The sequence below is a fragment of the Parambassis ranga genome, chromosome 16 (assembly GCF_900634625.1).
Source record: "Parambassis ranga chromosome 16, fParRan2.1, whole genome shotgun sequence".
NCBI classification, from domain to species: domain Eukaryota; kingdom Metazoa; phylum Chordata; class Actinopteri; family Ambassidae; genus Parambassis; species Parambassis ranga.
In genome coordinates, this window is record NC_041036.1 from 19364002 (window position 1) to 19391172 (window position 27171).

The 27171-nt window shown below is 39.4% G+C and overlaps 4 protein-coding genes and 1 pseudogene across 4 annotated transcripts; 2 read left to right on the forward strand and 3 right to left on the reverse strand.

The window, feature by feature from the left end:
• Window positions 1-105: 105 nt before the first annotated feature.
• LOC114448426 (nuclear factor 7, brain-like) lies at window positions 106-1544 on the forward strand (annotated as a pseudogene).
• A 3109-nt stretch (window positions 1545-4653) lies between these two features.
• Window positions 4654-7292, forward strand: LOC114448277 (nuclear factor 7, brain-like). The gene has a single exon (XM_028425129.1). It carries the CDS (start codon window positions 4877-4879, stop codon window positions 6260-6262), a length of 1386 nt encoding a protein of 461 aa, XP_028280930.1. The 5' UTR covers window positions 4654-4876; the 3' UTR covers window positions 6263-7292.
• Window positions 7293-8507: 1215 nt separating this feature from the next.
• On the reverse strand, window positions 8508-11675 carry LOC114448427 (C-type lectin domain family 4 member G-like). Its single transcript, XM_028425349.1, has 5 exons — window positions 11601-11675; window positions 11154-11246; window positions 9361-9543; window positions 8916-9067; window positions 8508-8789 (listed from the first exon to the last, which is right to left on the reverse strand). Exons 1-5 carry the CDS (start codon window positions 11665-11667, stop codon window positions 8508-8510), a joined length of 777 nt encoding a protein of 258 aa, XP_028281150.1. The 5' UTR covers window positions 11668-11675.
• Window positions 11676-16610: 4935 nt separating this feature from the next.
• LOC114448989 (killer cell lectin-like receptor subfamily B member 1B allele C) lies at window positions 16611-17776 on the reverse strand. Its single transcript, XM_028426280.1, has 4 exons — window positions 17706-17776; window positions 17293-17444; window positions 17018-17130; window positions 16611-16826 (listed from the first exon to the last, which is right to left on the reverse strand). The coding sequence occupies exons 1-4, from the start codon at window positions 17773-17775 to the stop codon at window positions 16703-16705; spliced, it is 459 nt and encodes a 152-aa protein (XP_028282081.1). The 5' UTR covers window position 17776; the 3' UTR covers window positions 16611-16702.
• Window positions 17777-23416: 5640 nt separating this feature from the next.
• Window positions 23417-26927, reverse strand: mettl6 (methyltransferase 6, methylcytidine). The gene is made up of 5 exons (XM_028424797.1): window positions 26438-26927; window positions 26133-26267; window positions 25873-26043; window positions 25585-25726; window positions 23417-25375 (listed from the first exon to the last, which is right to left on the reverse strand). Exons 1-5 carry the CDS (start codon window positions 26741-26743, stop codon window positions 25221-25223), a joined length of 909 nt encoding a protein of 302 aa, XP_028280598.1. The 5' UTR covers window positions 26744-26927; the 3' UTR covers window positions 23417-25220.
• Window positions 26928-27171: the final 244 nt, after the last annotated feature.

Sequence of the window (27171 nt, forward strand, 5' to 3'; positions counted from 1 at the left end):
ACAAGACAAAATATTTGCAGCAGCGGGACAGGAGGGGACTCTGGGAACTCTGAGACTACTGACGCTGGAAGCTGCTGTCTGAGCTGAGGACAGTGTGGAAGTGAAAGTAACTTTCTTAAAGAGAATAACACAGAGATTGATTTCCTGGTTGCTGGTCTGCTGCTGTGATAAACAGAATAAATGGCTTCCAGATCAGAGGAGGATCTCTGCTGTCCCATCTGTCAGGACATCTTCAGACTTCCTGCTTTTTTGTCATGTAGCCACAGCTTCTGTGAAGATTGTCTGCAGAGCTGGTGGAGAGAAAAGCCAACACATGAGTGTCCAGTGTGTAAGAGGACATCTTCGAAGTCTAAACCTCCTGTAAACTTAGTTCTGAAGAATCTGTGTGAGAGCTTCTTACAACAGAGCGATCAAAAAGCTTCAGAGGCTCTCTGCAGTCTGCACTCTGAGAAAGTCAAACTCTTCTGTCTGGACGATCAGCAGCCAGCAGCGATCAGTGTGTCTTGTCTGCAGAGATTCAGAAAAACACTCCAAGCACATATTCAGACCCATCGATGAAGCTGCACAACAACACAGGAAGAAACTTGAGGAAACTCTGCAGCCCTTAAAGGAGAAGTTAAAGGTTTGTGAAGGAGCTAAAGTGGAGTTTGATCAAACAACAGAACACATTAAGGCCCAGGCCCGACACACAGAGAGGCAGATTAAGGAGCAGTTTGAGAAGCTGCACCGGTTTCTAGCAGAAGAAGAGGAGGCCAGGATGGCTGCACTCAGGGAGGAAGAGGAGCAGAAGAGGAGGCTGATGAAGAAGAAGGTGGAGGCTCTGAGCAGAGAGATAGCAGCTCTTTCAGACACAGTCAGAGCCACAGAAGAGGACCTGAGAGCGAAAGACGTCTCATTCCTGCACAACTACAAGGCTGCAGTGGAAAGAGTCCAGCACTGCCCCCTGTTGGAGGATCCAACCTGTCCTCAGGAGCTCTAATAGACCAGGCCAAACACCTGGGCAACCTGACCTTCAACATCTGGAACAAGATGAAGGATATGGTCTCCTACACTCCTCTGATCCTGGACCCAAACACTGTTCATCCAAACCTCATCCTGTCTGAAGATCTGACCATCGTGAAAGGAGGACAGACACAGAAGCTTCCTGATAATCCAGAGAGGTTTGATTGTTATGCATCTGTCCTAAATTCTGAGGGCTTTAACTCAGGGACTCACAGTGGGTACTGGGTGTGTCAGCAGAGTCTATGAGGAAGGGAGAAAAACTGTCTGGATTGTGGGCAATATGGTTCGATGAAGGTAAATACGGAGCACGGTCAGGAGCTTCAGGCACTATCCTCCCCATCCAGAAGAAGCCGAAGAGGATCGGGGTGACCCTGGACTGGAACAGAGGAAGGCTGTCATTCTCTGACCCTGATACTAACACATGCATACACACCTTCACACACACGTTCACTGAGAGGATGTTTGCACACATTCACACTACGGTTAATTCTACACTGAAGATTTTACCAGTGAAAGTCTCTGTGAGTGTAGATCAATTCTGAACATAATACTCTGGATCTACACTCAACAAAAATATAAACGCAACACTTTTGTTTTTGCTCCCATGTTTCATGAGATGGACTTGAAGATCTAAACTTCATTCCAGATACACAATATTACCATTCCTCTCAAACATTGTTCACAAATCTGTCTAAATGTGTGATAGTGAGCACTTCTGCTTTGCTGAGATAATCCATCCCACCTCACAGGTGTGCCACATCAAGATGCTGATCTGACATCATGATTAGTGCACAGGTGTACCTCAAACTGCCCACAATAAAAGGCCACCCTGAAATGTGCAGTTTTGTCTCACAGCAAAATGCCACAGATGCCACAAGCATTGAGGGAGCGTGCAATTGGCATGCTGACAGCAGGAATGTCAACCAGATCTGTTGCTCGTGCATTGAATGTTCATTTCTCCACCATAAGCCGTCTCCAAAGGCGTTTCAGAGAATATGGCAGTACATCCAACCGGCCTCACAACCGCAGACCACGAGTAACCACACCAGCCCAGGACCTCCACATCCAGCAGGTTCACCTCCGAGATCGTCTGAGACCAGCCACTCAGACAGCTGCTGAAACAATTGGTTTGCATAACCAAACAATTTCTGCACAAACTGTCAGAAACCGTCTCAGGGAAGCTCAACTGCATGCTCGTCGTCCTCATCGGGGTCTTAACCTGACTCCAGATCGTCGCCGTAACAGACTTGAGTGGGCAAATGCTCACATTCGATGGCGTCTAGCACGTTGGAGAGGTGTTCTCTTCACGGATGAATCTCGGTTTACATTGTTCAGGGCAGATGGCAGACAGCGTGTGTGGCGTCGTGTGGGTGAGCGCTTTGCTGATGTCAATGTTGTGGATCGAGTGGCCCATGGTGGTGGTGGGGTCATGGTATGGGCAGGCATCTGTTATGGACGAAGAACACAGGTGCATTTTATTGATGGCATTTTGAATGCACAGAGATACCGTGATGAGATCCTGAGGCCCATTGTTGTGCCATACATCCATGAACATCACCTCATGTTTCAGCAAGATAATGCACGGCCCCATGTTGCAAGGATCTGTACACAATTCTTGGAAGCTGAAAATGTCCCAGTTCTTGCATGGCCAGCATACTCACCGGACATGTCACCCATTGAACATGTTTGGGATGTGCTTGACCGGCGTATACGACAGCGTGCACCAGTTCCCACTAATATCCAGCAACTTCGCACAGCCATTGAAGAGGAGTGGACCAACATTCCACAGGCCACAATAGACAATCTGATAAACTCTATGCGAAGAAGATGTGTTGCACTGCATGAGGCAAATGGTGGTCACACCAGATACTGACTGGTTCTGAGTCCCCAGACCGCCAATAAAGCAGAAACAAAATGCACATTTCAGGGTGGCCTTTTATTGTGGGCAGTTTGAGGTACACCTGTGCACTAATCATGATGTCAGATCAGCATCTTGATGTGGCACACCTGTGAGGTGGGATGGATTATCTCAGCAAAGCAGAAGTGCTCACTATCACACATTTAGACAGATTTGTGAACAATGTTTGAGAGGAATGGTAATATTGTGTATCTGGAATGAAGTTTAGATCTTCAAGTCCATCTCATGAAACATGGGAGCAAAAACAAAAGTGTTGCGTTTATATTTTTGTTGAGTGTATTTCAGCTACAATGCTAATGTTGATATGTTTAGTTTTATGTTCTGTTTCAAAATAAAAGTAGAATAGAATAGAAGTACTTTATTCATCCCAAGCTGGGAAATTTCACAGCTTGGAATTTCACAATAACTGGACCTAAAATCAGTTTTGACTGTTTAGAAAATTTCTTAAAAGTTCAGACCTAACAATAAACTAGTGTTATCAACAAACTGTAAGGAAGTAACATGTATTGATGTGTCTGAAATCGCCCCCTATCAGTATATAAGATGCTTATAGTGTCTTTGTCATGCTGTAGTGCTGTGTAATTGTGCAGTGGGAACTTTTAGACCCTGTATAGTGTTGGGTGTATGTGCTTCAGGGATATTATTATTATAATGTTAATTAAATGTGATACGTTTGAATATAATCTGTAGTAGAATAGGTAAGATCTTAGGAGATATATATATATATATATATATATATATATATATATCTCCTAAGATCTTACCTATTCTACTACAGATTATATATATATATATATATATATATATATATATATATATATGTGTGTGTGTGTGTGTGTGTGTGTATGTATGTAAGATGATATAGTAATTTTTTGTATGTGTTTTATACGGCTGATTAGAGGGAGCTGGCAGTGGTTAAACTCAGCAGATTTAAACACCTCCTTTTAAGGAGTTAATATTTAACCTCAAAACTCTGCCTTAACCTGCACCAAAATGAGAGTTTAAAAGGAAAAAACAATAAGCAGAAATGATTTTGTTTACAAAAACAAACTAAATGTGCCAAGAAATAAATATTAAGGTGCAGCATCTTCCTAAAACACTGAGGTTCAGTTTTACTGCACCAGTCTAGCAGACACATACAGCAGGTACAACTTTGTAAAACAATCAAATGGCCTGAAACAGCACATAGCTTCAGTCAACTGGTCCCTGCAGTAGAAAGCCAGAGATGTTGCTGATTGACCAGTGTTGAGATCAAACACTTATTTCATTCATGAAAATGTGAATGAATGTATAACCTGTTTGAAATGCACTTTTTCTGGATTTTTTGTTATTGTTCTGTCTCTCACTGTTCAAATAAACCTACCATTACAATTATAGACTGATCATTTCTTTGTTAGTGGGTAAACTTACAAAATCAGCAGGAGTTCAGTTTTTGTTTTGTGCTGTTAATGTTAGTTTCTTCATATATAAACTATGACTATGTCACTCATTACCCTTAAGACAGTATTTGTCTGCGTATGCATGAGTGAGACGGAGAGAGACTGTATACAGTATGTGGAACACATTATCAGAGTACAGAGTACAGATTCCTCAGTTGACATGTCAGACTGGAATGAACTATGTCCAAACTTGCAGGTAGAAAAACTGATGTATATCATGTGCATTCCGCTGAAAAAGCCCCACCCCTTCAGCCGACAAATCAGGAAATAAGTTTTTAATCTGCGTCACAGAGGAGAGCTGGACACATGCTGAGAGACAAGACGAAAACACTTGACCACAAGACAAAATATTTGCAGCAGCGGGACAGGAAGGGACTCTGGGAACTCTGAGACTACTGACACTGGAAGCTGCTGTCTGAGCTGAGGACAGTGTGGAAGTGAAAGTAACTTTCTGAAGGAGAATAACACAGAGACTGGTTTCCTGGTTGCTGGTCTGCTGCTGTGATAAACAGAATAAATGGCTTCCAGATCAGAGGAGGATCTCTGCTGTCCCATCTGTCAGGACATCTTCAGACTTCCTGTTTTTTTGTCATGTAGCCACAGCTTCTGTGAAGATTGTCTGCAGAGCTGGTGGAGAGAAAAGCCAACACATGAGTGTCCAATGTGTAAGAGGACATCTTCGAAGTCTAAACCTCCTGTAAACTTAGCCCTGAAGAATCTGTGTGAGAGCTTCTTACAACAGAGCGATCAAAAAGCGTTAGAGGCTCTCTGCAGTCTGCACTCTGAGAAAGTCAAACTCTTCTGTCTGGACGATCAGCAGCCAGTGTGTCTTGTCTGCAGAGATTCAGAAAAACACTCCAAGCACAGATTCAGACCCATCGATGAAGCTGCACGACAACACAGGAAGAAACTTGAGGAAACTCTGCAGCCCTTAAAGGAGAAGTTAAAGGTTTGTGAAGAAGCTAAAGAGAAGTTTGATCAAACAACAGAACACATTAAGGCCCAGGCCCGACACACAGAGAGGCAGATTAAGGAGCAGTTTGAGAAGCTCCACCGGTTTCTAGCAGAAGAAGAGGAGGCCAGGATAGCTGCACTCAGGGAGGAAGAGGAGCAGAAGAGGAGACTGATGAAGAAGAAGGTGGAGGCTCTGAGCAGAGAGATAGCAGCTCTTTCAGACACAGTCAGAGCCACAGAAGAGGACCTGAGAGCGAAAGACGTCTCATTCCTGCACAACTACAAGGCTGCAGTGGAAAGAGTCCAGCACTGCCCCCTGTTGGAGGATCCACAGCTGCCCTCAGGAGCTCTGATAGACCAGGCCAAACACCTGGGCAACCTGACCTTCAACATCTGGAACAAGATGAAAGATATGGTCTCCTACACTCCTCTGATCCTGGACCCAAACGCTGCTCATCCAAACCTCATCCTGTCTGAGGATCTGACCACTGTGAAAGGAGGACAGACACAGAAGCTTCCTGATAATCCAGAGAGGTTTGATCATTACTCATCTGTCCTAAATTCTGAGGGCTTTAACTCAGGGACTCACAGTTGGGAGGTCCGTGTTGGAGAGAGCACATCGTGGTCACTAGGTGTGTCAGCAGAGTCTATGAGGAAGGGAGACAAACGGTCTGGACTGTGGATAATATGGTTCGACGAAGGTAAATACAGTGCACAGACAGGAGCTTCAGGCACTTTCCTCCCCATCCAGAAGGAGCTAAAGAGGATCAGGGTGACCCTGGACTGGAACAGAGGAAGGCTGTCATTCTCTGACCCTGATACTAACACATGCATACACACCTTCACACACACTTTCACTGAGAGGATGTTTGCACACATTAACACTACGGTTAATTCTACACTGAAGATTTTACCAGTGAAAGTCTCTGTGAGTGTAGATCAATTCTGAACATAATACTCTATTTCAGCTACAATGCTAATGTTGATATGTTTTGTTTTTTGTCCTGTTTCAAAATAAAACATCCTAAGCCATTTCACAGCTTAGGATGTCACAATAACTGGACATCGAATCAATTTTCAGGAAATTCCTTCAAAGTTCAGACCAAACAATGAAGTAATGTTATCAACAGACTGTAAGGAAGTAACATGCATTGATGTGTCTGAAATCGCCTCCTACTCACTATATAAGATGCTTTGTAGTGCCTTTGTCATGCTGTAGTGCTGTGTAGGGAGACCGGGGCTTGTTGTCACATGAGTAAGTTGTCACACTTGCAATAACTTGACCACAAAGGGGGTCTACTCAAACGTGGAATACTAGTTTTGTGCTTAAACATAATTTGATGTCACATCCTGTATGGGAAAACCAAAGCACACTGTCAACTGAGGTGAGGACAAATTTCCCATTTTTCACATGTCAAAGTAAAAAATACCAACTTAATATTTTTTGTAATTGTCTGCTTAAAGACACAAATATCAATTATTTAACATCTGAACCTGTTAGAAGAGAGAATAAAGTGTTTGGCCAGACTTGAGTTACAGTGCTGCTTCAAGCTAACTTTAAAATATGGCTGATATTAGCAAACATGGCTGTTTTGGGGCAAATTGTCTCAACCAATTTGGGGCAACCTGTCACACTACTTGAGTATATGCAATAATAGACACAGAGAATCTGCAGGTTAGTTGTTGTTCAATTTGTCATTGTTTTTTGAAAGAACAAAGAAAAAACTCACAGGAGAAGAAATTGTCAGGAATTACACAAGAAAAACAACAAATGGCAGCACAGCACCTGACGTGATGGAGGGAGGTGAAGAAACCAATTTTTATTCAAGTTCATTGATTAATCTTTTTCTAACTTTTTCTAGCTAAATTTAATTTGGAATATTAATTAAACTGAAGTGTTCTTGTTTTATTTATGCCAAACATGTGTGATGTATGGTGTGACAACTTACCCGCTAATGGGGCAGCATGTCACATGTGTGCACCCCCTAATTAAATGCTATTAGTCTGCACAGAAAATAGATATCAAAACAAAATGAATACACAGTTTGTGCCCAAGACTTTGTTCTTTCATTTGGTAAGCATTAACAAATGAGATATGTGTAAAAAGTGTGAGAACAAGTCCCGGTCTCCCCTAATTGTGCAGTGAGAATTTTTAGACCCTGTATAGTCTGATCAATGTATCCTAACCAGTGGTCACTACATTAGCAATATGTACTCATCGATTGTGTGGAAGGTAAATAGCAGACCAGTGAGATAAACTTGAACAAATGTAAGCATAAGGCAGTGGTTTATTTTTTTCCCTCTAGGTGGTGCTGTGTCTCTCTACTTAACCCACTGCAAGCTCAACATTTGTTACACAATGAACATGAAATCGCACAATTTTGTAGAGCCAAGCCTGGGGTTTCACACTTTTTAAGTTTTTTTTTATCTGCTTTATGTGCTTGGTGTCTGAAGGCTGCAATTAAGGGCTCAAGGTCACATATATATGTGTTTCTATGGAGACACACATGCACACATTAAACATTATATCTGCTATGTTCATCACTTTTCTGATCCCACCTGTCCTGTACAGGGTGTACATTCAATTGAATAAGCTTCAGGTATTATTCCAGCCTCAGACCATTTACATTAAGCTTCATATTATTCAAAAAGTCAAATTCAAATATGTTTTTTCCTTTAGCATTCAAGTCGTTCACGTCTTCAGAAGTTTAATTCAGATTTCAGGTTCTCGGGCAGTTCAGAGCGATCATTCAGTTAACAATTTAAAGCAATGCTTCAGCTGCAGCAATCAAACGCACATCAAATATGGTTATTAAAGTGTTATTATTGCTTATAATGAGGCATACACAAGGTACTACATTAACACAAACAGGATTTTACATTTAACATTTCAGATGATGCTGTCTGTGTTCACAGTCTGTCCTTTTAAGCAGTACCAGGTGTACAGAAATAGAAGAAAATCATCTGTATAGACCCTCACCAGACAGATACTAACAAGCAGATTCATACTAGATCTTTTTCTTTTCTTCTGTTCACTTATTGATATTTTTCTTAGTCAGACTTCTTACAGTGGTTCAACTCTGATACTCTGAAACTATCCAGACCAAATTGTATAGTTACCTAAAATAAAAGTTTCTCTAATTGGAATGTGAATTGTTGCGTTACAAATGTAAAACATTTAGCATAGGTTGTCTTTATTTAGGTCTAACAAAGCTGCTCTGCAACTCCATTTCACACATCCAGTGGTGTTGGTCTTGGCAACTGCCAGGGGTCCAATTAACAGATAATGATGGGTGTGCAACATGTACGCAATTGCGATACAAACTCTGTCTACCCTTCAACTTAGAGGGGAAAAATGAACTTCCATCCACCCATCTCCATGTCCATGTGGAGGTACGAGTGTTATAATGACCACTCAAGCCGAGCCACATTGTGACAACACCGAGGTCAGCAGACCCAATAGCTCTGACGATGTTCTATTGGGAAGGAAGTGTGGTTAAAAGCTTTATTCATTTTAGCCACATGCCATTTAGGCAGACAAGGACAAGGCAGGACAAGAGGGATAAACAAGATAATGTGAAGGAAAAAATAATCACAAATACCTTTTTCAGTTGACCTTTCATAATCACCAAATGAGCACCTTTACTCTCACAGTCCTGTTTGGCAAAGTCCCAGGTGTTTTCATGAGAGGAACCCTGGTAACAGCTCGACTGGAATCTGACCCATCCTTGGGGACAACCTTGGACATTTAGTGCTGTGAGGAAATGGACATAGGACAGGACACAACAGGACAAGATGAGACAGCAACCATAAGACTGGATGGATTAAGACGAGTGAACAATTACACAATGGGTCAGAAACAAGGCACAAAAGCACAACAATACAAAACAGCAGAGCACTGATTCATTGCTTAAGTAGTTCATACAAACGAGAACAATACTGGTAGGTGTTAATGTTCATCATCTTTCTTAGACAGTTCATATTTATTGAGACATTTCAGTCCGGACTGTGATTCAGTATGTGCATTATGTCGTTACAGGGACTTACCCATTTTTATTTGTGCTCTCAGTTCCTGTATCTCTAATTGTTGCGTGGTGTTAATGACCTGCAATTGGCTGTTCTTTTGAAGCAGCCGATGGTTCTCTTGGGTCAACCTGTCTCGCTCGCTGTTTCTGACATCATCAGCTGACATCATGGTCGAATTGCTATTGTTGAATCTGTCTGAACTCCCTGCTACACAGACAAACAAACAGAAAAGTTACAGATTTTCGCTAACAAGCGCTTACCCATTCTTCAGATACTTATTCTAAACTCTTAACACAGACACACACCGACAAAGCACAATCGGCCAAATGGCTAATTTTATTCTCAAAAACACATTTTGTTAAATATACACTAACTCTTCTTTTCAAAATACAATACATCTTTCTCTAACACACTTACTTCACCAAAACACTGGAAATCAGACTCAAAATGAAATTATTCTCTCACAAAAAAACACGTGTTTTCAGTTCACAAGGTACATGCAGTCAATCAAAGTGCACCAGGCTTAAAAATACTGGCAACTGTTAGCATTACAAAAACTGCATGGACTTTCATGTTTCAGTTTTACAGGTATTTGCATGCAAAACATGCAATCCACTGTTTTTAACACTACATGTCTTGGTTGGGAACTGGATGTCCATAAGTAATGTTCACATTCTAAAGCATTCCAGTAAAAAGCATGTGTTGTGTCCATGCTTGCCAGTCTTCAACTGCAGTGTCCCTGCATCCATGGCATCAAGGAGTGACGATTGGTCATGTGGCTGATGGTCAAAAAACTTTCCACCTCCATGCAGAAAAAAAAACTCCTCTATGGGATTGAGAAAAGGTAAATAGGGTAGAAGGAAGACACGGACCAGTCTTGGGTGGACTTCAAACCATGTTGTGATGGCTTAAGAGTGGAAAGCCACATTGTCCCAGATGATGACAAAGATCCTCATGTCCTCTCCCTCCTGATTCTGCTCTGGAACCAGATGCTGGTGAAGGTCATTCAGTATTGTAGGTCCAATCTGACATCTATGATAGATCAACCCAGTATTTCCAAGTGCTGCACACATTGTGATGTTTGCCCCTCTCTGTCCTGGCACTTCAGCTGTGGCCCTTTTACCTATAACATTCCATCCTCGCCGACGCCTTTTGGGCATATTGAACCCTCGTTTCAATTTTTTGTTTTTCTTTTCATGTGTACGCTCCCAAAAACATCACTCCTCAAGGTCCTCCTTTATGTGTCAATTTCTGTCTCTGCAATCCAGTCTACAATCAGCTGTGTTTGGCCCAATGTATCCAACATAAATCAGCTGTTTGTCAGTTATTGAACTGTTAATTATCAGCTTATTTTTGAGCTAAAGTGTTGTTTTTGAGCTGATATAGTTGCAGACGTGGAGGTTTTATACTGTAGCTAAGGTTTGGAATATTGTTGTTTTTATTGTGGTGTGTTGTGTGCTAACATTTGTAAAAAAGACAAAAATGATCCATCATTTTGGTGGTGGGTATAGCTTATCTGTTAAGAAAATGTAAGCATTGTAGAAATGTGTTTACTGACTGCATATTGTGTAAAAGCGACAATGAAATTTGTGAACGGTATGGTCACAAAACACCGATGCTGTGCACGTGGACAAATGCTTGTTAGCGACTGAAAAAAACTGTTTGTGACTAAGAACATTTTGGGAAATTTGTTAAACTTGGGTTAATATAACTTGAAAAACACCAAGCTTCTGTTGCAATTAGAATGCAGAATGCAGAGCTTCCTGGGAATGTTACTCATATATATTTGCTGTAATGTGGAAATCATTACTCACCAGCTTGCAGCCGTAGAGATACATTGAGAGCAGCCTGTATGATGCAGAGCAGGCCAAAACTCACTCCCACTAACATGAAGATTTTGGATCCTCCTATAAACAGAGAGAAACATCAAGATGATTCCATTTAACATTAAATTATTAAATGTGGTTGTATTATCTTGTCATTTTTGCCTTCTTTAATCTGTAACAACACATGTTGAGGTATTTTTACTGATGTAACATTTCTACACAGTAGCTTTACTATTGTATAACATTTTGCCTGTTACTAACCACACAGTGATGAGTCAAAAACAGAAAAACACAAGTAATCATGTGACATGTCTTCTTTTTTTTTTGTTTTAAATAAAACACAATAAAATACACTGTTGACAGATTCACTTTTGGATATTTCCATTACCAGCTATTGTTGACAATAAATGTACAATATTTATTATGTGTTCTAACCTGATGGAACTTTCCTCCTCTCTCTTCTTTCATCCACAGGTGAGTTGACATACTGAACAGTCTCCATCCTTCTGACAGTCTTGATCCAGTGCTCAAGTGTAACATTCAGTTGCCTTTCACACACACCCAACTCCACCTCCCATAAATTCATCATGACCAATTAAGGCAAAAAGATTTATGATGCAATGTAACTGAGATGCTGTCACCATCCACGGAGAGAAAAAAGCATTGGTGACAAAAGAAAAAAACACATAAACATTAAATGGGTTCTCTTCCCCTTTTGAAATATGCAGCAGGGCAGGTGTATGGATCATTATTAGTTTGTATTTTTTTTGGCTGAGCGTAACATGGGCATACGAAGAGTGAGAATTAGAGGAAGAGGATGAGGAAGTGAAGAGGAAGGAGGAAGGGTAAGAAGAAATAGAATTACTGATGTCATCAGAGCTACAATAGTGGATCATGTGATCAACCATGGAATGACCCTGAGGGAAGCTGGACAACAGGTTCAGCCTGAGCCGCTACACTGTAGCAAGCATCATAAGATGAGAATCGGTTAGTACAGTTCCCTCACACTAAGTTTTGTAGCAGTACCATACTCTAATGAGAAAAACAACAATACTGTACATGTAAACTGTTACTCCACAGAATTGCTAGACATCCAGCATCTGGAAGGAGGCATGCGAGGATATGGACCAGGCACCCTGGATACAACACTCCAGGAGACATGTTCCCCGGTGCCTTGGACTAGAAGACATTGAATGCAACGTTGATGAAATTCTGTGGAACCCAGAGAGACAATGAGACTGATTTTCTCTCTCTCTCTCTTTCAGTGAAATTGTATGTTTTCTTGTGTTTGTTTTGATGTGCGTGAATAAACATTCATACTTGAAATTTGAATCCCAAACAAAGGTTTGACCTCAAATGGACAGACCGTGTGCACAGAGAAAGCAAAAGCCAGATGTGTTTTCAGTTAATACCATCAGTGTGTAGTTGGCACATTGTGTGCTTAGTAATGTGATGGTTTGTGTTAACTGTTTGGTACAAAAATACCATTTTTACAAAGGTTTGAAGAGTTAAGCAAGATGTATTAGCTTTTGCAAAAGATCTACAATGTTTTGCTGATTTGGTGTAAGGTTTTTTTTAGTTAGTGAGTCTTTTTAGTCCAATAGTTACTGAAATGTGCTTAAGCAATCAGAAAAAACTGTAAAACCATTCAAATGTCATACAGTGTTTTTCAATTGCTTACACACTAAAATGAAAACTTCCCCACAATTAACAAAACCTTACACTCAAGGAGCAAAACACTGGCCTAGATTTGCACAACTGTAAGCACGATGTCAGCTTCACACTTTTTGCAAAACGTTACACACAGTGATTTGCAAAACACTAAACACACTTGTATGCATTTGACACCCCATGAACCAATTGGTTAACCACAGCCACCAGGCGCGCACACACACTGGTGCTTAATTTTAGACACACCAATCAGGTTTAAGCACTATAAAAAGGCAACAGGCAAGTTCAATGCCAATAATGCAATCAGACTTCAAGAAATTCAATTGTCAATTATCACCAAATGTTCAATGTCCAACAGGTCTCTCTGTCAACAAAAGGCCATATTTGTTGCCTTAAAAAACATCAAGTTGTGATGAAACAACTATATAAAGTGTCATTTGAAAGAAATTCAGACAGGGTGAAAGTCCTGTGGCCTGAATATGTGGTGGTATGTTTTGTTCACTGACTGTAGCATTGTGTACACATAACCTTTTTACAGTACATGTCATTTTACTGTATAGCAGACCTACTGATTATGCAATGCGATATTTTGCTGTATTTCAGAGAGTTTTGCAAATGGAAGAAGTCCTGCATGGGTTTACATACATTGATGAGGCTGGATTCAACCTGACAACAGTGAGAAGAAGGGGAAGAAACATCATTGGCCACAGGGCTATTGTCAATGTACCAGGGCAACAGGTTATTGGAAATTAATCAGCACTGTATTGGATGATAAAAATTATTATAATATTATTAAACATATATTTAACAGAAAGGAAATGAATTCAATTCAAAAATGGTCACAATTAAACACAGCAAAGAAATCAAGAAACAAAAAGCCAATAAAATGAATTCCCTATTAAATCAACTGCAGTTATTGTCACGACCTGGTGTTTAGTTCTGGTTTGGTTTCCTTGGTTTGGGTTTTCTGTTTATCCTGTGTCCTGTTATCTTTGTTAGGTTGTTGTTCTGTCCCCTGGGTTTCTGTTTTTGTAATGTTATATTTTATTTTGATAGCCTTCTCCTCCTTGTGCATTGTCTTGTGCTTTACTTCCTGTGTTTTCCCTCCTTGTGTGATCACCTGCCCGGCCCTAATGTGTGCCACCTGTGTCTCGTAGTCTGTGTCTTCCCCTCTGTCATTTCTAGTTCGTCTCGTCTGGTGTAGGGTTTGTTTCCGTCTATGTCTTGTCCATGCCATGCCCCGCCCCGTTCCTCGCCTACCAATGTCGCCATGTTCTTCTGCCTGACCTCGGGGTGCTCCAGGTAGTAGCCTTGTTCATGCTTTGTTTTTTGTTCCTGCCTTTTTATGCCCTGTGCCTGTTTTCCATGCAAAGTGTGATTTTTAGTTAGTTATTTTGTACTTTTCCTTTTGACCACGCTGAGTGAGATTTTTGTTTTTTTGTATTGTTTTGCCCTCCTGGCTTTGAATAAAGGAGCTTTTGTTAGCTTTAACCGCTCTGTGCCTCTGCATTTGTGTCCTCCCCCTGACGAACCCTGACAGTTATTAAGTTCCAAACACAACCTGAGGAAGAATTAAAAATACTAAAGAGTCTCAGCGAAGAACTAGATAAAATGTATGTGAATTTAGCTAAAGGTGCTTTCATCAGATCTAGAGCCAAATGGTTAGAGGAGGGAGAGAAAAATTCAAGTTACTTTTATTGCATTAGAGATAAGAAATAGAGTGTTATAATATTACATCTCTTACAGTTTTTCTCGATTGTTTACACACAATTTCTGGTACTTGAGACACAATGACCACAACATGTAACTCATTTACCAACCCCCTGAACCAATTCTGCTAAACTACAAGCACAATTCCTGCTTTACACTCAAATTGCAGTTCTAAAACACACTTTTTTCAAAACAGTACACACAATTCTCTGCTTTTGGCACAATTTCCATGCAGAACAGATCTTGTTTTCACAAGGAACACACTGCCATTCAAATATGCACACTGACTCATCACGGGCAAACACCCATCACACCGTTTTACAATGAGCAATCAGAGCTTTAGCATAAAAGGGCAACAGGTGAGCTCCTCTGTTTTGGAGCAATGGATTGGTGTGTGTACTCTCACTAGAAAGTTATAAACTCATCTGATGTCCCGTGAGCTTTCTGACCGAAGCCCTGCAGTGGTCAATCAGGCAAATTCAAATCAGCATCAGAGGTCACAATCCTCAACAGCCTTCATTGACTCCTCTTTCAAACCACCTGTCCTCTCTGTCTAGAATTTGAACATTATTGCCTCAATTTAAACTCTTGGAAATGACTATGGCCTGGATGAACGAGAGCATCCACAATTTCTTACATTCCAGGTGCTCCATGCAAAAATAAGGTAAGATCATACATCTCGACGCACAGATGACATGTTTTTAGGGCTTTTTGGCATTTATTCAAAGAGGAAAAGAGAGAAAAGAGAGAGACGTGCACATTTACACACATGGCACAGCAGCGTAACAGAAAAACTGCCATTAGTACTGGCACTGACATTTTACACTTCTCTACACTAGGAGTGGTACTCTTACTGACAGTGGAACTGCAATGGCACTGATCATGGAACATTACTGGCACTGAATGTACAGTCATATAAAAGGTTCTTTGAACCCCTGCTGATTTTGTAAGTTTTCCCACGAACAAAGAAATGATCAGTCTATAATTTCAATGGTAGGTTTATTTGAACAGTGAGACCCAGAACAATAACAAAACACAAAAATCCTGAAAAATGCATTTCAAACAAGTTTATTAATTAAAAAATGTATTCATATGTAAGTAAATTCAGATAATATGTAATGTAAACCATAATACAATTATATACTGTACACACATGTCAACCAAGTTTAATTCCTTTTGAATATGTGAATATATGAAAACAAGGCAATGACACACTCTAGTGGTTGAGTGTTTACTACAACTCAAAATTCTTATTGGAAATTCTTCCATTTGTTTCATAGAGAAAATACTGTTGTTAAATATATTATGAGGCACTACAAACAGGGCTTTATAAAATCAGACTAAAGGAAGTAAGATGCCTGAAATATTTTGTTCTGTAATAAGTGATGCCCGGATCATGTGAATATTAAAATATTGAGTATCTCTAGTTTTGACCTGTTTGTTAGAAAAAGAAACGTTACTGTTTTTGATCATTCATAAGTTTTAAATGTCTTCTCTGTTACAAAATGCTGATTTTATTTTTTACATTAGTGATTACATGATAAGTCCCAGTCAGATTAAAGAATATATGCAGTATCACCCATTTTAAGATATATTGATAGATTTCTGCAGCATTATTTAAAAATATATACAGTACATGTCATGTTTTTAGGGTTTTACCTATTTGCCTGAGTGGATTCTTATTATTTATTTTCGTGTGATTATAGTTTACAGATATATATAGACTACTATTGTGAGGCTTCATGAGCAGTAAAGACTGCAAATTAAGTCTTGCTTGTCATTTACATGTGTTCATAATGTGATCACTTAAATTCTGCTACCCTTCAGGCCCAACGTTATGATATGACAACACTTGATTTATGCATCATAGACCTCCCTATGACAACATCTACAAGGGGATTTTTTCTAAATTATTTTTACAATTTTCCTATATTTGGATCTCTGGGGGTGTACAGAAATAGAAGAAAATCATCTGTGTAGAAACTCCCCAGACAGATACTAGCAAGACAAAAGACCAAAGTCAACACAGCCAATTATGTAAAATTGTATAGTTCTCTGTAATGACAAAGTTGCTGTGATCTGAATGTGAATTGTGGAGTTACAAATATTAAATAATTTTGCATGGTGTGTCTTTATTTCGGTGCAACGGAGCTGCTCTACAACTCCATCTCACACATCCAGTGGCGTAATTCTCTACAATTGGTAGGGATCAAGCAATTGTTTATATGGCTATAATATACGCAACTGGGAGACCATGTGAAGCCATATGGAATCTGCAACCTAGATGAGAAGAATAATAGTTTTAATAATAATGTTTTTCATACATTTACACCTTCAATCTCGTGACAATATTTTCTTTTTAAATAAATACTACCCCTCCCTCTTTATTATTATTATTTATATATTTTATTTTTAAATGTGTTTCCAATATGTTGACAACTACTCTATGTCTATAAAATCAAAATACTTACGCAATGTTGCACAGACTTCCGTCCACCCATCTCCATGTCCATGAGTAGAAATCCCTGTCAGGCTGACGACTCAAGCCAAACCACACTGTGCCACCGATAGCTTTGATAACTCTCTGTTGGGAAGGAACAGTGGTTGAAAGCTTTATCCATTTTAGCCACATGCCATTCAGACCCCCACAAGGCAGAGCAAAATGGCTAAAAGTCTTTTAATTGTAAATTAAGCTAAGCTAGACACAACTGTAAGAAAACAGATGAATGTGAAGAATCACAAATACCTCTTCCAGTTGACCATTAGTAATCACCAAATGAGCACCTTCACTCTCACAGTCCTGTTTGGCAAAGTCCCAGGTGTTTTCATGAGAGGAACCCTGGTAACAGCTCGACTGGAACCTCACCCATCCTTGGGGACAACCTTGGACATTTAGTGCTGTGAGGAAATGGACATAGGACAGGACACAACAGGACAAGATAAGACAACGACCATAAGACTGGGTGGATTAAGACAGGTGAATGATGACACAATAGGACAAAAACAAGGCACAAAAGCACAACACAATACAAAACAGCAGAGCACTGATTCATTGCTTAAGTAGTTCATATAGTCATAATTTTTTAGTTCAGATACTGTATAGTTTCAGTCTGGACTAAAGTGATTCAGTATGTACAGTATGTTGTTAGAGGGACTTACCAATGTTTGTTTGTGCTCCAAGTTTCTGTATCTGAAGTTGTTGGTCGGCGTTAATAACCTGCAGTTCCATCTTGTCCTTTTCCAGTTGATCTATAAGTTGATGTAACTGATTTTTCTCTTGGGCCAACACCTCTTTTTCTTGATTCAGCTTATCTTTGATATTATTTAGTTGGCTATTCTTTTGGTTCAGCTGATCGTTCTCTTGATTCAGCTGATGATTCTTTCGGTTCAGCTGATCGTTGTTTTGGTTCAGCTGATCGTTCTTTTGTTTCACCTGATCAATCTTTTCTTTTAGCTGATCATTCTCTCGATTCAGCTGATCTTTCTCTTGATTCAGCTGATCAATCTTTTGGTTCAGCTGATCGTTCTCTTGGATCACCTGATCAATCTTTTGTTTTAGCTGATCATTCTCTTGATTCAGCTGATCTTTCTCTTGATTCAGCTGATCAATCTTTTGGTTCAGCTGATCGTTCTCTTGGATCAGCCTGTCTCGCTCTATGATTAGGTTTCTAACATCATCAGCTGACATTATGGTCAAATTGCTAGTTGAGACATTGTTGAGACAGTCTGAAAACCCTGCTAAAAAAAGAAAAAAATTGTTATTGGTGACATCAAAAGAAAGTTGAATATTTTGGAAAATGTGTTTTCAAAAGTAAACTATGTCATGGTCTGAGCCAGGGCTTTTATTTTGTAGTTCATTTTCTGTTGAATTAGTTCTAGTTTTACTGTTATTTCCTGTTTTATTTTGTATTCACTGTCTCCCTTTTGTTTCATTGTTTATTGTCTTCCCGCCCTCCTTTGTATAAAGTCTGTGTGTTTCCTCCCTCTTGTTGCCAGTTCATTTTGTGAGTGATCCAATTGTTCCAGCCTTCCAAGCAGCCTGTAAGCTTTTGTGATTTCTTGTGAGTTTTTCTTGTGTTTGACCTTGACTGGATTTTGACTACTGTTTTGCCTTTGCCCTTTTGGATACTTTTGCTATGCAGACTGAATTCCTGTGTACCGAAACTTGGCTTGTATTAAAACACTGAGTTTTGCCTTTTACTTCTGGCTCTGCTGGATTTGTGTCCGCCATTAAACAACCCCTGACAAACTAGGCTCATTATGGCAGTCAAAACCAATCACATGTTTAATTCTGATTGCTCAGTTACAGCATTTAGTGGTCAGCCTTGGTTGAAAAGATGGATGGTTGGATATTGATTTACAATTAACTTTAAGTATATGTGCATAATGCAGGAAGTGACTGGGTCAAAGTTAACCCTCTTTTAAGCCAGAGCCAAGCATCACCCTGCCCAGTTACATATGTGGATCATGGCACAATAACCCTTCTATGAATTAAAAAAGAAAGAACTACATTCTCTTTGAAAACTGTATTCAACCAAAGACTGCAGCAGACACACATTTAGAACACTAAGTTACAGAGCTTCCTGTTATTATTGATCATGCTATATTTGTGCTGTAATGTGGAAATCATTACTCACCAGCATGAAGCCAATGAGACACATTAAGAGCAGCCTGTATGATGCAGAGCAGGCCAAAACTCACTCCCACTAACATGAAGATTTTAGATCCTCCTTTAAACAGAGAGAAACATCAAGATTATTCCATTAAACATTAAAGTATAATAAAATAATAATTAAATCTGGGTTGTTTTTTTAATCACTTTACGACACAGTGCTGTGAGGTCACTGAGGAGGAAGTTGAATTATTTTTAGATTACTATTACATAAATACAAATGTTTTGCCTAAAAAGCAGTCAAAAAGTCACATATGTAAAATACAGGTAAATTATATAACATATACTAAAACCATTACCCATTATTGTTGCAAATAACTGATGAATAAATACAAATGAAGAGTATTCTGACCTAATAGACCATTTTTGTCCCCCTCTCTTCTCAATCTTCTTTCGACGGAATAGTTGACATAGTGAACATCCTCCATGCTTCTTACACTGACTGTCTTGATCCAATGCTCACAAAAAACACTGTGTCCTTGAGTGTCACCTTCAGTTGCCTTTATTAGCATCGTGCGAGGCAAGAGTGTGAATTGATTATGACCAATTTAGACAAACAGGTTATGATGCAATACACCATCCACAGAGAGAAAAAAGCATCGGTGAAAAAGATAGAGCAGTAGCAGAATACAATAGAGGATAAAGATATACACAATCATATATACAGTTGGAACCAGTGTTAATTTTGGCAGCAATTTCTGATTTAGTTTTTATTTTAGTCTTGTGACTAAAATGTCATTTGATTTTAGTCACGTTTTAGTCATCAACATTTTTTAAATTTAGTCTAGTTTTAGTCGACTAAATATCAAAGACTAAATCCACGGCAGATTTAGTCGACTAAAATTCTATGATATATATTTTTTAATGAAATAATTAAGGTTTTATTGTGCAATAAAACAGGCACAGCTTTAACGTTATTTGAAACAAACACCTCTATATTTAATTGCTATGATATTTTCACAAAAGAACAATGAACAGTGAGCTGCTCTCCCTGAATACACTGTTCAGTCATGACCTTCTTCATGAATCCTCCATAACTACAGCAAAACACTTCAGTGACAACTTAGAAACAGTGCACATGCTGTAAAACCATCAGCAGCGGGGTCTTCATTTATAGATTTTGTCACGTGTATGAATGAATTAAGGCCTATTTTTAAGTCTTTTCACCTTTATGAGCGTGGGATCTGAATTTTCATTTTATACATTATAATCAGCACAACACTACAGTGAGATTTGGCCTAAATGAGTACAAATCTCCCAAAATTATCAGATTGAAGTGCTTTATTCTAGTATTCTAAAATAAATAACTATATAAAAATCTAATAATGCAAACAGTCAACTATATCTATACAGCTGTTTTGAATATAGCCAATGCCTGACAACCCTCACAAAATGAAAACTATATAGAATAAAATGGTTAAGTGCTTAGTCTTGCATGGTGTTGCATCAAACTTCATTTATATGTTCAGCTGGCACTTCAGATTTTATAGCTATAAATGCTATAAATAACACTTTTTTATTAAAGTTTTAAGATGAGTTTTTTTTTTCTTATAGTGGGAGGTACTAAGATTCAATGAAATGTAAACTAAAGGTTTACTCTGTATAAAACATGGTTGCCATCTTGTTTTTAAGCCTAAACAAGTCAGATGAGAGCAGCAGAATATGCAACGCCTTTATGTGCAAAACAAAACCCATCAAAGGAAACAGTGATGTTAACAGTGATGTGTTTGCAGTGGTCCGAGGGGTACGCAGACACTGCTGTATAACTGCACACTGAGACACATATCCTCCACCCACACGTCAGCGTGCAAAGTGCAGCCAGCTGCATCTCAGTAAATGTGGCATCTGTAAGTGTGTCTGCCATTTTTTTCTTAAGTCGTGGTCTGGTCCTCTTTGTGATCTCCGTGCGTGCTTGTAAAATGGCTCGGCTCATTGGACCTACGCTGCTGTTACTGACGGCTTCTTGTCTGTTGTCTGCTCAGGAAAGAGGTTAGTAAAATGATTTGTGTCCGTCAATCAATTATCAGAAGTAAAACTTCTTGGATCCAGAACACACAGTTACAGTTCTGAATATAAAATGTCTGGCAATGTGCTTTGAAATTACACATTTAAAAAAAAAAATCATTGCAAGAGCAGAGAAGCCATTATGTTATTGTGCCAAATAATGTAGTCATGTTTAAGCCTTAGTAGTGGAGGTGAGCTGCTGTGCTTTGGTTCATCATTGTTCTGTTGGATGAGATGCTACAAGTGATCACGGGGTCAAATCAGTAACTGACAGGGACCTTTGTGTCTGAGAGGAATCATCTATTAATCTTAATTTCCAAGCATGTAGAAATCTCAGTATGCAAGTTGCCTGTTTTAAAGATCTCCTTCCTTCTCTTCATTGTGCTAACACACACTGGAGTGCTCCAAAATGTCTGCTTTTAAAGAGGTCTGTACACCTGCTGATGATCAATTCATCATCAGCAGCACCTGCTGCAGCTCACACAATTAAATCCTATGGAAGCAGTAAGAGGGGACAGGATGTAGGAAACATGTTTTTCTGATTTTTTTTTGTTTCATTTTTGTTAAATAAATAATGGCACAGTCAAAAAAGTTGTAGTGCTTTTTACAATCAGAACTGTCTCAAGGCACAGCCTGAACCTCCCTTGGTAAAATTGTAAATGACATGTGAAATATTTCTTTGCAAGGTGGTATTTCCCGGTAGAGACATATTACCACTATAATTGTAACAAATACACTCCGTCTTCCATATTTACAGACCAGTGATGCATAAAGGTTGGACAAATGTTTGCATTTTTTCTGCCATTTTTAGACATTTATCACAACCAAACTATTCGAGATAGGAAATATTTAATTAAGTTTTCTGATTCTATGGGAAAAGTTAGCCCTATGAATCAAACACCACATTTCTACATGCAACAGAGGCCATGCAGTAAATGTTTGAACCTGGCCAAAAGCAAATGAAAATAACATTTAAATGGGCTGTATTGTGTAAATGGTTACACTTGCATACCTAAAACTCTGGATTTTTCCATAATATTAATAGATGTAAATCTGAAACAATATGTTTTGAAAAAATATCTGAGGGGATCGTCCGGCTGATGTGCCTGAAGCTGGATAAGTTCATATGGAATGACCAAGCTGGGTATCATCAGCATAACAATGAAAGTTTAAGCCGTGCTTCTGGATGATATTCCCTAGAGGAAGCATGTAGAGGGTGAACAGGATCGGTCCGAGCACTGAACCCTGTTGAACACCATGATTTTGTACGCGAGATGAAACATTATTGACATTAAGTGAAATGTGTCTGTTAAGTACTAAGACCCACTATGATAAGATGATTTTTTATACAAAAAGGAAATGTTTACTAAAAAACGTATATCCTTAAATAAAAAAAATCTAAAACAAGACTCTCTATAATAAGATTTTGTATTATGTTTTTATACAAACATTTTTATATTGTTGTCATTAACAGAAGGAAAAAGGAGGAAAACACAGAAAAAAACACTTATTTTGGAGTGAAGTTATAAAATAAAGTCATATTATTATGTCTTATATCCTTGTACCAGATCTGCACCTGATGTTACAAATGTTTGGGATATTCCTTCATGTTGCTTCCTTTGTGTTTTAGATGCGGTAGTGGTCCTGTACCCACAGGGAACCCTGACTCTTTCCAGAGGCTCTGTGGCCAAACTATCCTGCGAGGCACAATACTACTTGGTAGAATGTGGTCTGCTGCATTTGGTGTGGTGGAGGAGCGGTAAAGAAACTGAGCTGACTGACCCCACAAAGTACTTCACCTCAGTGAATGAGACGACGATTAATGCCAACAGAAGACGCAGACAGGTGGTGACTGAGATTCTGAGCTTGACACGAGAGGATGAGGGTGATTTCCAGTGCAAGGCTGAATGTGCGACCGGAGAGAAAGCAATGGGGCATCTGATCACAATCAAAGTCAGAGGTACTGGCAACAAAAAAAGGCTTATTATTGTAACGTAAAGTAATGCCTGCATGTTTATGTTGTTAATATTTCCCTACAGGTTGATCATCTGGTTGAGTGGATTCAGAGGATGGGAAAGAAGTTGGTTCCCCCAGTTCAAAAACATATCTAGTTTTAATTCAAATTTGTAAAAATTTAAATAAATAATCATTAGTAGCAACATTTATGTCCACCTTTGTAGCGTCGCTGCTTTAGTTTTCAAGTTACTCCACCAATCAAAAATGTACAGCACGACAGTCCATGCAAAGTGAAATTACAACCACACAGCCTCAGAGTCCTGAGGCAGCAAAAGCAACACAGTGAAACCAACTGAACCTTCCTGTGTTATGTGAGGGTTTGTCTGTGCTGATCAGATGTGCAATGAAGGAGCGTGAAAAAAATACAAGAAGCCACGGCAGCTAAAATTAGCACCTAGATGCGACCCTGTTTGTACCACAGCCCTCTGTGCACTTTCATTATTTCATTCTCACAGTTTTTGTACCAAACAGTACAAAACCACATCCGCTACAAATAAAGAATCAGTCTGTCTATTTTTTAATTTACTACTTCAACAATTTTCCAAATTGCCAGATTTACTTAAATTGAAGGTGCACATCACCTAACAATATTAGAAATACTGTTTACATAAAGTCCTACTCATGTATTTATTATCTATGCAACATACATATTGTTACATAGTCTAGGAAATTCCATTTTAACGGCAGCACAGGGCAGTCTGATGATGAAAGGAGCTGTACACTTGTTCTACGGGAGGAAATCAGGGGGAGGACGACAGACAGGGCTGCAGAACAGGAAGCCACATGTACAGCAGGTTGTTGCTAGATGCTTTAACCAGATCACCGGAGTGGTCTCACTTAGCAACAGGATGTGTGCAGGACTATACACTGCATGCTGAGACATAGTAAAAGGTTACTTCTGAAAGCTAGTGAACTCTCTCTTCAATCATTTTCATTGATCGATGTTTAAAAGGCCTTTAGCCTTATGATGATCCAGTTATAAAATAGTAATAAAAATGTTGCAAAGAAAGTCTGCTGTGCTCTAAAAAAATCATCACACAAAAAACATACCTGTACTTTTATGGTATTAGTTCTGCAATGAGCTTCTTAAATTAACCATTAAAAATAGGTTTATTATTAACCATGAGTCACTGAAGGTGACAGACTGACCGGATCTTTAGCTCATACATACAACTTGTTGACACGACACCCTAAATATATTGACACCAAAATAGACACTTGAGCGCACGCTACCAGATGAGGCGAGAAGTAGGAAGTGTTTCATTGTCATCTACACTGAAGGACATGTGTTATTTCTGTTGTAAAGAAATTCAGTGTTGAATGTTAAAACACACTTAAAACCAGCTAAAGTTTCAATACGTTTTATTCTTAAAAAGTCAAGAAGTGTGTTGTGATCTGCCATCGGGACACAGAAACTGCTCTGTAAGCCTGTGTGCAACTGAGGATTTCTAGGAAACGTTGTACATCAAAGTGTATTTTCCTCCTAAATATGTTTAATATAAGGCGGAGACATTTACTCTAAAATGCTTAAACTATCTGTTTGTATATAAAAGAAATTAAGGATCTAGTTTAGATACGTTTCGAGAGTATCAATACATTTCTCAGGATGACCGCAGATACCAGACTTTTACAAAGGCATTTAAATGGGAGATAAAGTTTTCCCTCAAGGTCCCACAATGTCCCCATTGTGGGAAAAATAAAAGTTTTCTTATCTCTTTCTTACACATATTGTGTGTCCACCTGTCAGAGTGATGCTTGCAAAAAAGCTGAACCAGTGTGTCCACAGACCGTAATAAAAAGCCTGACTTATTGGTTCATTAGTGGGTGGAGGCATCTTTAAACTACACCCACCTGCAACTCCATCATGTTCTGACAGATTTACAGCCTGGGGGTGTCACAAGCCCCTTTCTGGTGATATTTTGGCCTCCAGTTCCTCCGAGGTTTAGGATCATTTTTCCTTTCAGTCGGATCGCAGGTGGAGATCAGGAGCTCTGTGATTGGCCAGGCTTGGTGAATTTACTCTGCAGGAACACTCTGGGAACGCAGAGTCCCTCCTTCTTGTTGACAGTCTCTCTTAGGACGTAGTCGTTGGCAACAGACTGGAAGCCTGTCTCTTCAAACAGCTCGGCCAGGAACTCTGAAAGCAGTTAACAGAAAGCATTCAAACTTCTGAAGGGAGGCAACAATGCGGTATGAATGGATGAAACATTGATATGTTTTACATAACTTTCATAAGTTAGTCATTTGAAATTGTTTTTCTTGCCTTCTTCCGCCTGCCATGTGATTCAAGTCTCTGTTTTTCAGACTCTATGACAAAAAAAAACATTCTTTAAGTATTTTACTGACCCTTAGAGAAGAAGTAGGACCTGGTCCCGTCTTGCCGAACATAGAAGTTCTCCCCCAGCTTACTACCGGATTTAAATCGGAGCATGGCATGGTCGTACAGGCCGTAGTCCCTGAACAGTATGATGCCACCAGGCTTCAGCACCTTAAAGTCACATGCAGGTTACAATAAACTACTCTGAACAATTTGTATGACAGCTATGAGAAACCAGATACAGCTTTAAAGGTTACCACATCAGATACTTAAGTAAACACCGAGCTGCAAAGGGGTTCTTTCCACATGACTCTCACCTTTCTAATGTTTTCCAAAACAAGCTTCATCTTGTCAGGATGGACAGCCGACAGGACGAAAATGAGAGTGACGACATCCACGCTGTCTGCTGGGACGTTTTCTGTGAGATCGTCTTTAGTTAAATCACACTGGAAAGCAGAGCAGCGCTCAGGGCAGTACACAGGGTTTTGCTGTCAAAAAACAACAACAACAAAAACAATCATTTAAAATGATCCTTTTTTTTTTTTTTTACTACGAAAATGAAGATTTGACGTCTTACTTTGACAAATTCAACAGCCCGTGGTGAGAAGTCACAGGCGTAAACGAAGATGCTGAGGTCGTCCTCCAACAGAGGGAAGATGCAGTTTCCCACACCGCAGCCAGCCTCCAGCAGCACCAGCCTCTGGGACTCAAACTGCAAATCAGACATGATGGAGACAGACAGTATGAAGACATGGCCGCCAACACAGGAGCATGCTGCTTTTGTGACTGTGACTAGCTTCATATTTTATAAAATGAGGTTTGGCAGGATGTTCACTAAGACAACTGTGTGTAGCTGAGATAAAATTGATTTATTGTCCTCACCTCTCTGCAAGCTTTGAGTTCCTCAAATTCTCTGGTGGTCCAGTGTCTGTCTTTGAAGAAATTAGTCGTATTTCTTTTGTAAAACAAGTCCCAGTTTTTCTGAGCTTCTTTTTCCAGCTTCATCTGTTTGAATTCGGACACCAGAGCCCGCTCACCGTTCAGCTGCTCCAGCTCCTCCTGGCTTAAAACTTTCGCTGTGGAAGTTTTAGTTTGTCCAAAGACACATGAAGACATTTCTTCTTTTGGTTCTTCGAGCTGTGTGGCACTAGCGTCACAACTAAGGGTTTCACGTTTAGACAGAGACATGCTGCGTTTTCAGGTTTTGCGGACCCTTTTTTTTAATAGTTGTGAATTTATTTCTAAATTTTTCAGAACCCCTCCTTTGTGCCACAATTGTATTAAAGTAATTGACAAACCATGATAAACTACTTTAAAGTTTAAAAACGCTGGGCTGCATTTTAACACACTTTGCCTTCATCTTGTCCGTTAATTAAATTCTTCCGTCTAGCGTTTTCTGTTTGGTTCCGCTTCCCACCGGCTGACGCTCTAAACAAGTGTCACTACTGCTCATAGAATCAGAATCAGAATCGTGTTTATTGCCATGTAAGTGAAGGGGATTCACATTACTAGGAATTTGCCTTAGTGATTGGTGCATACAAAGAACATATAATAATTAACATGAAATAAGATAAAACTAAGATAAAATTAAGGTAAATAAACTAAAGTAAGGCAGT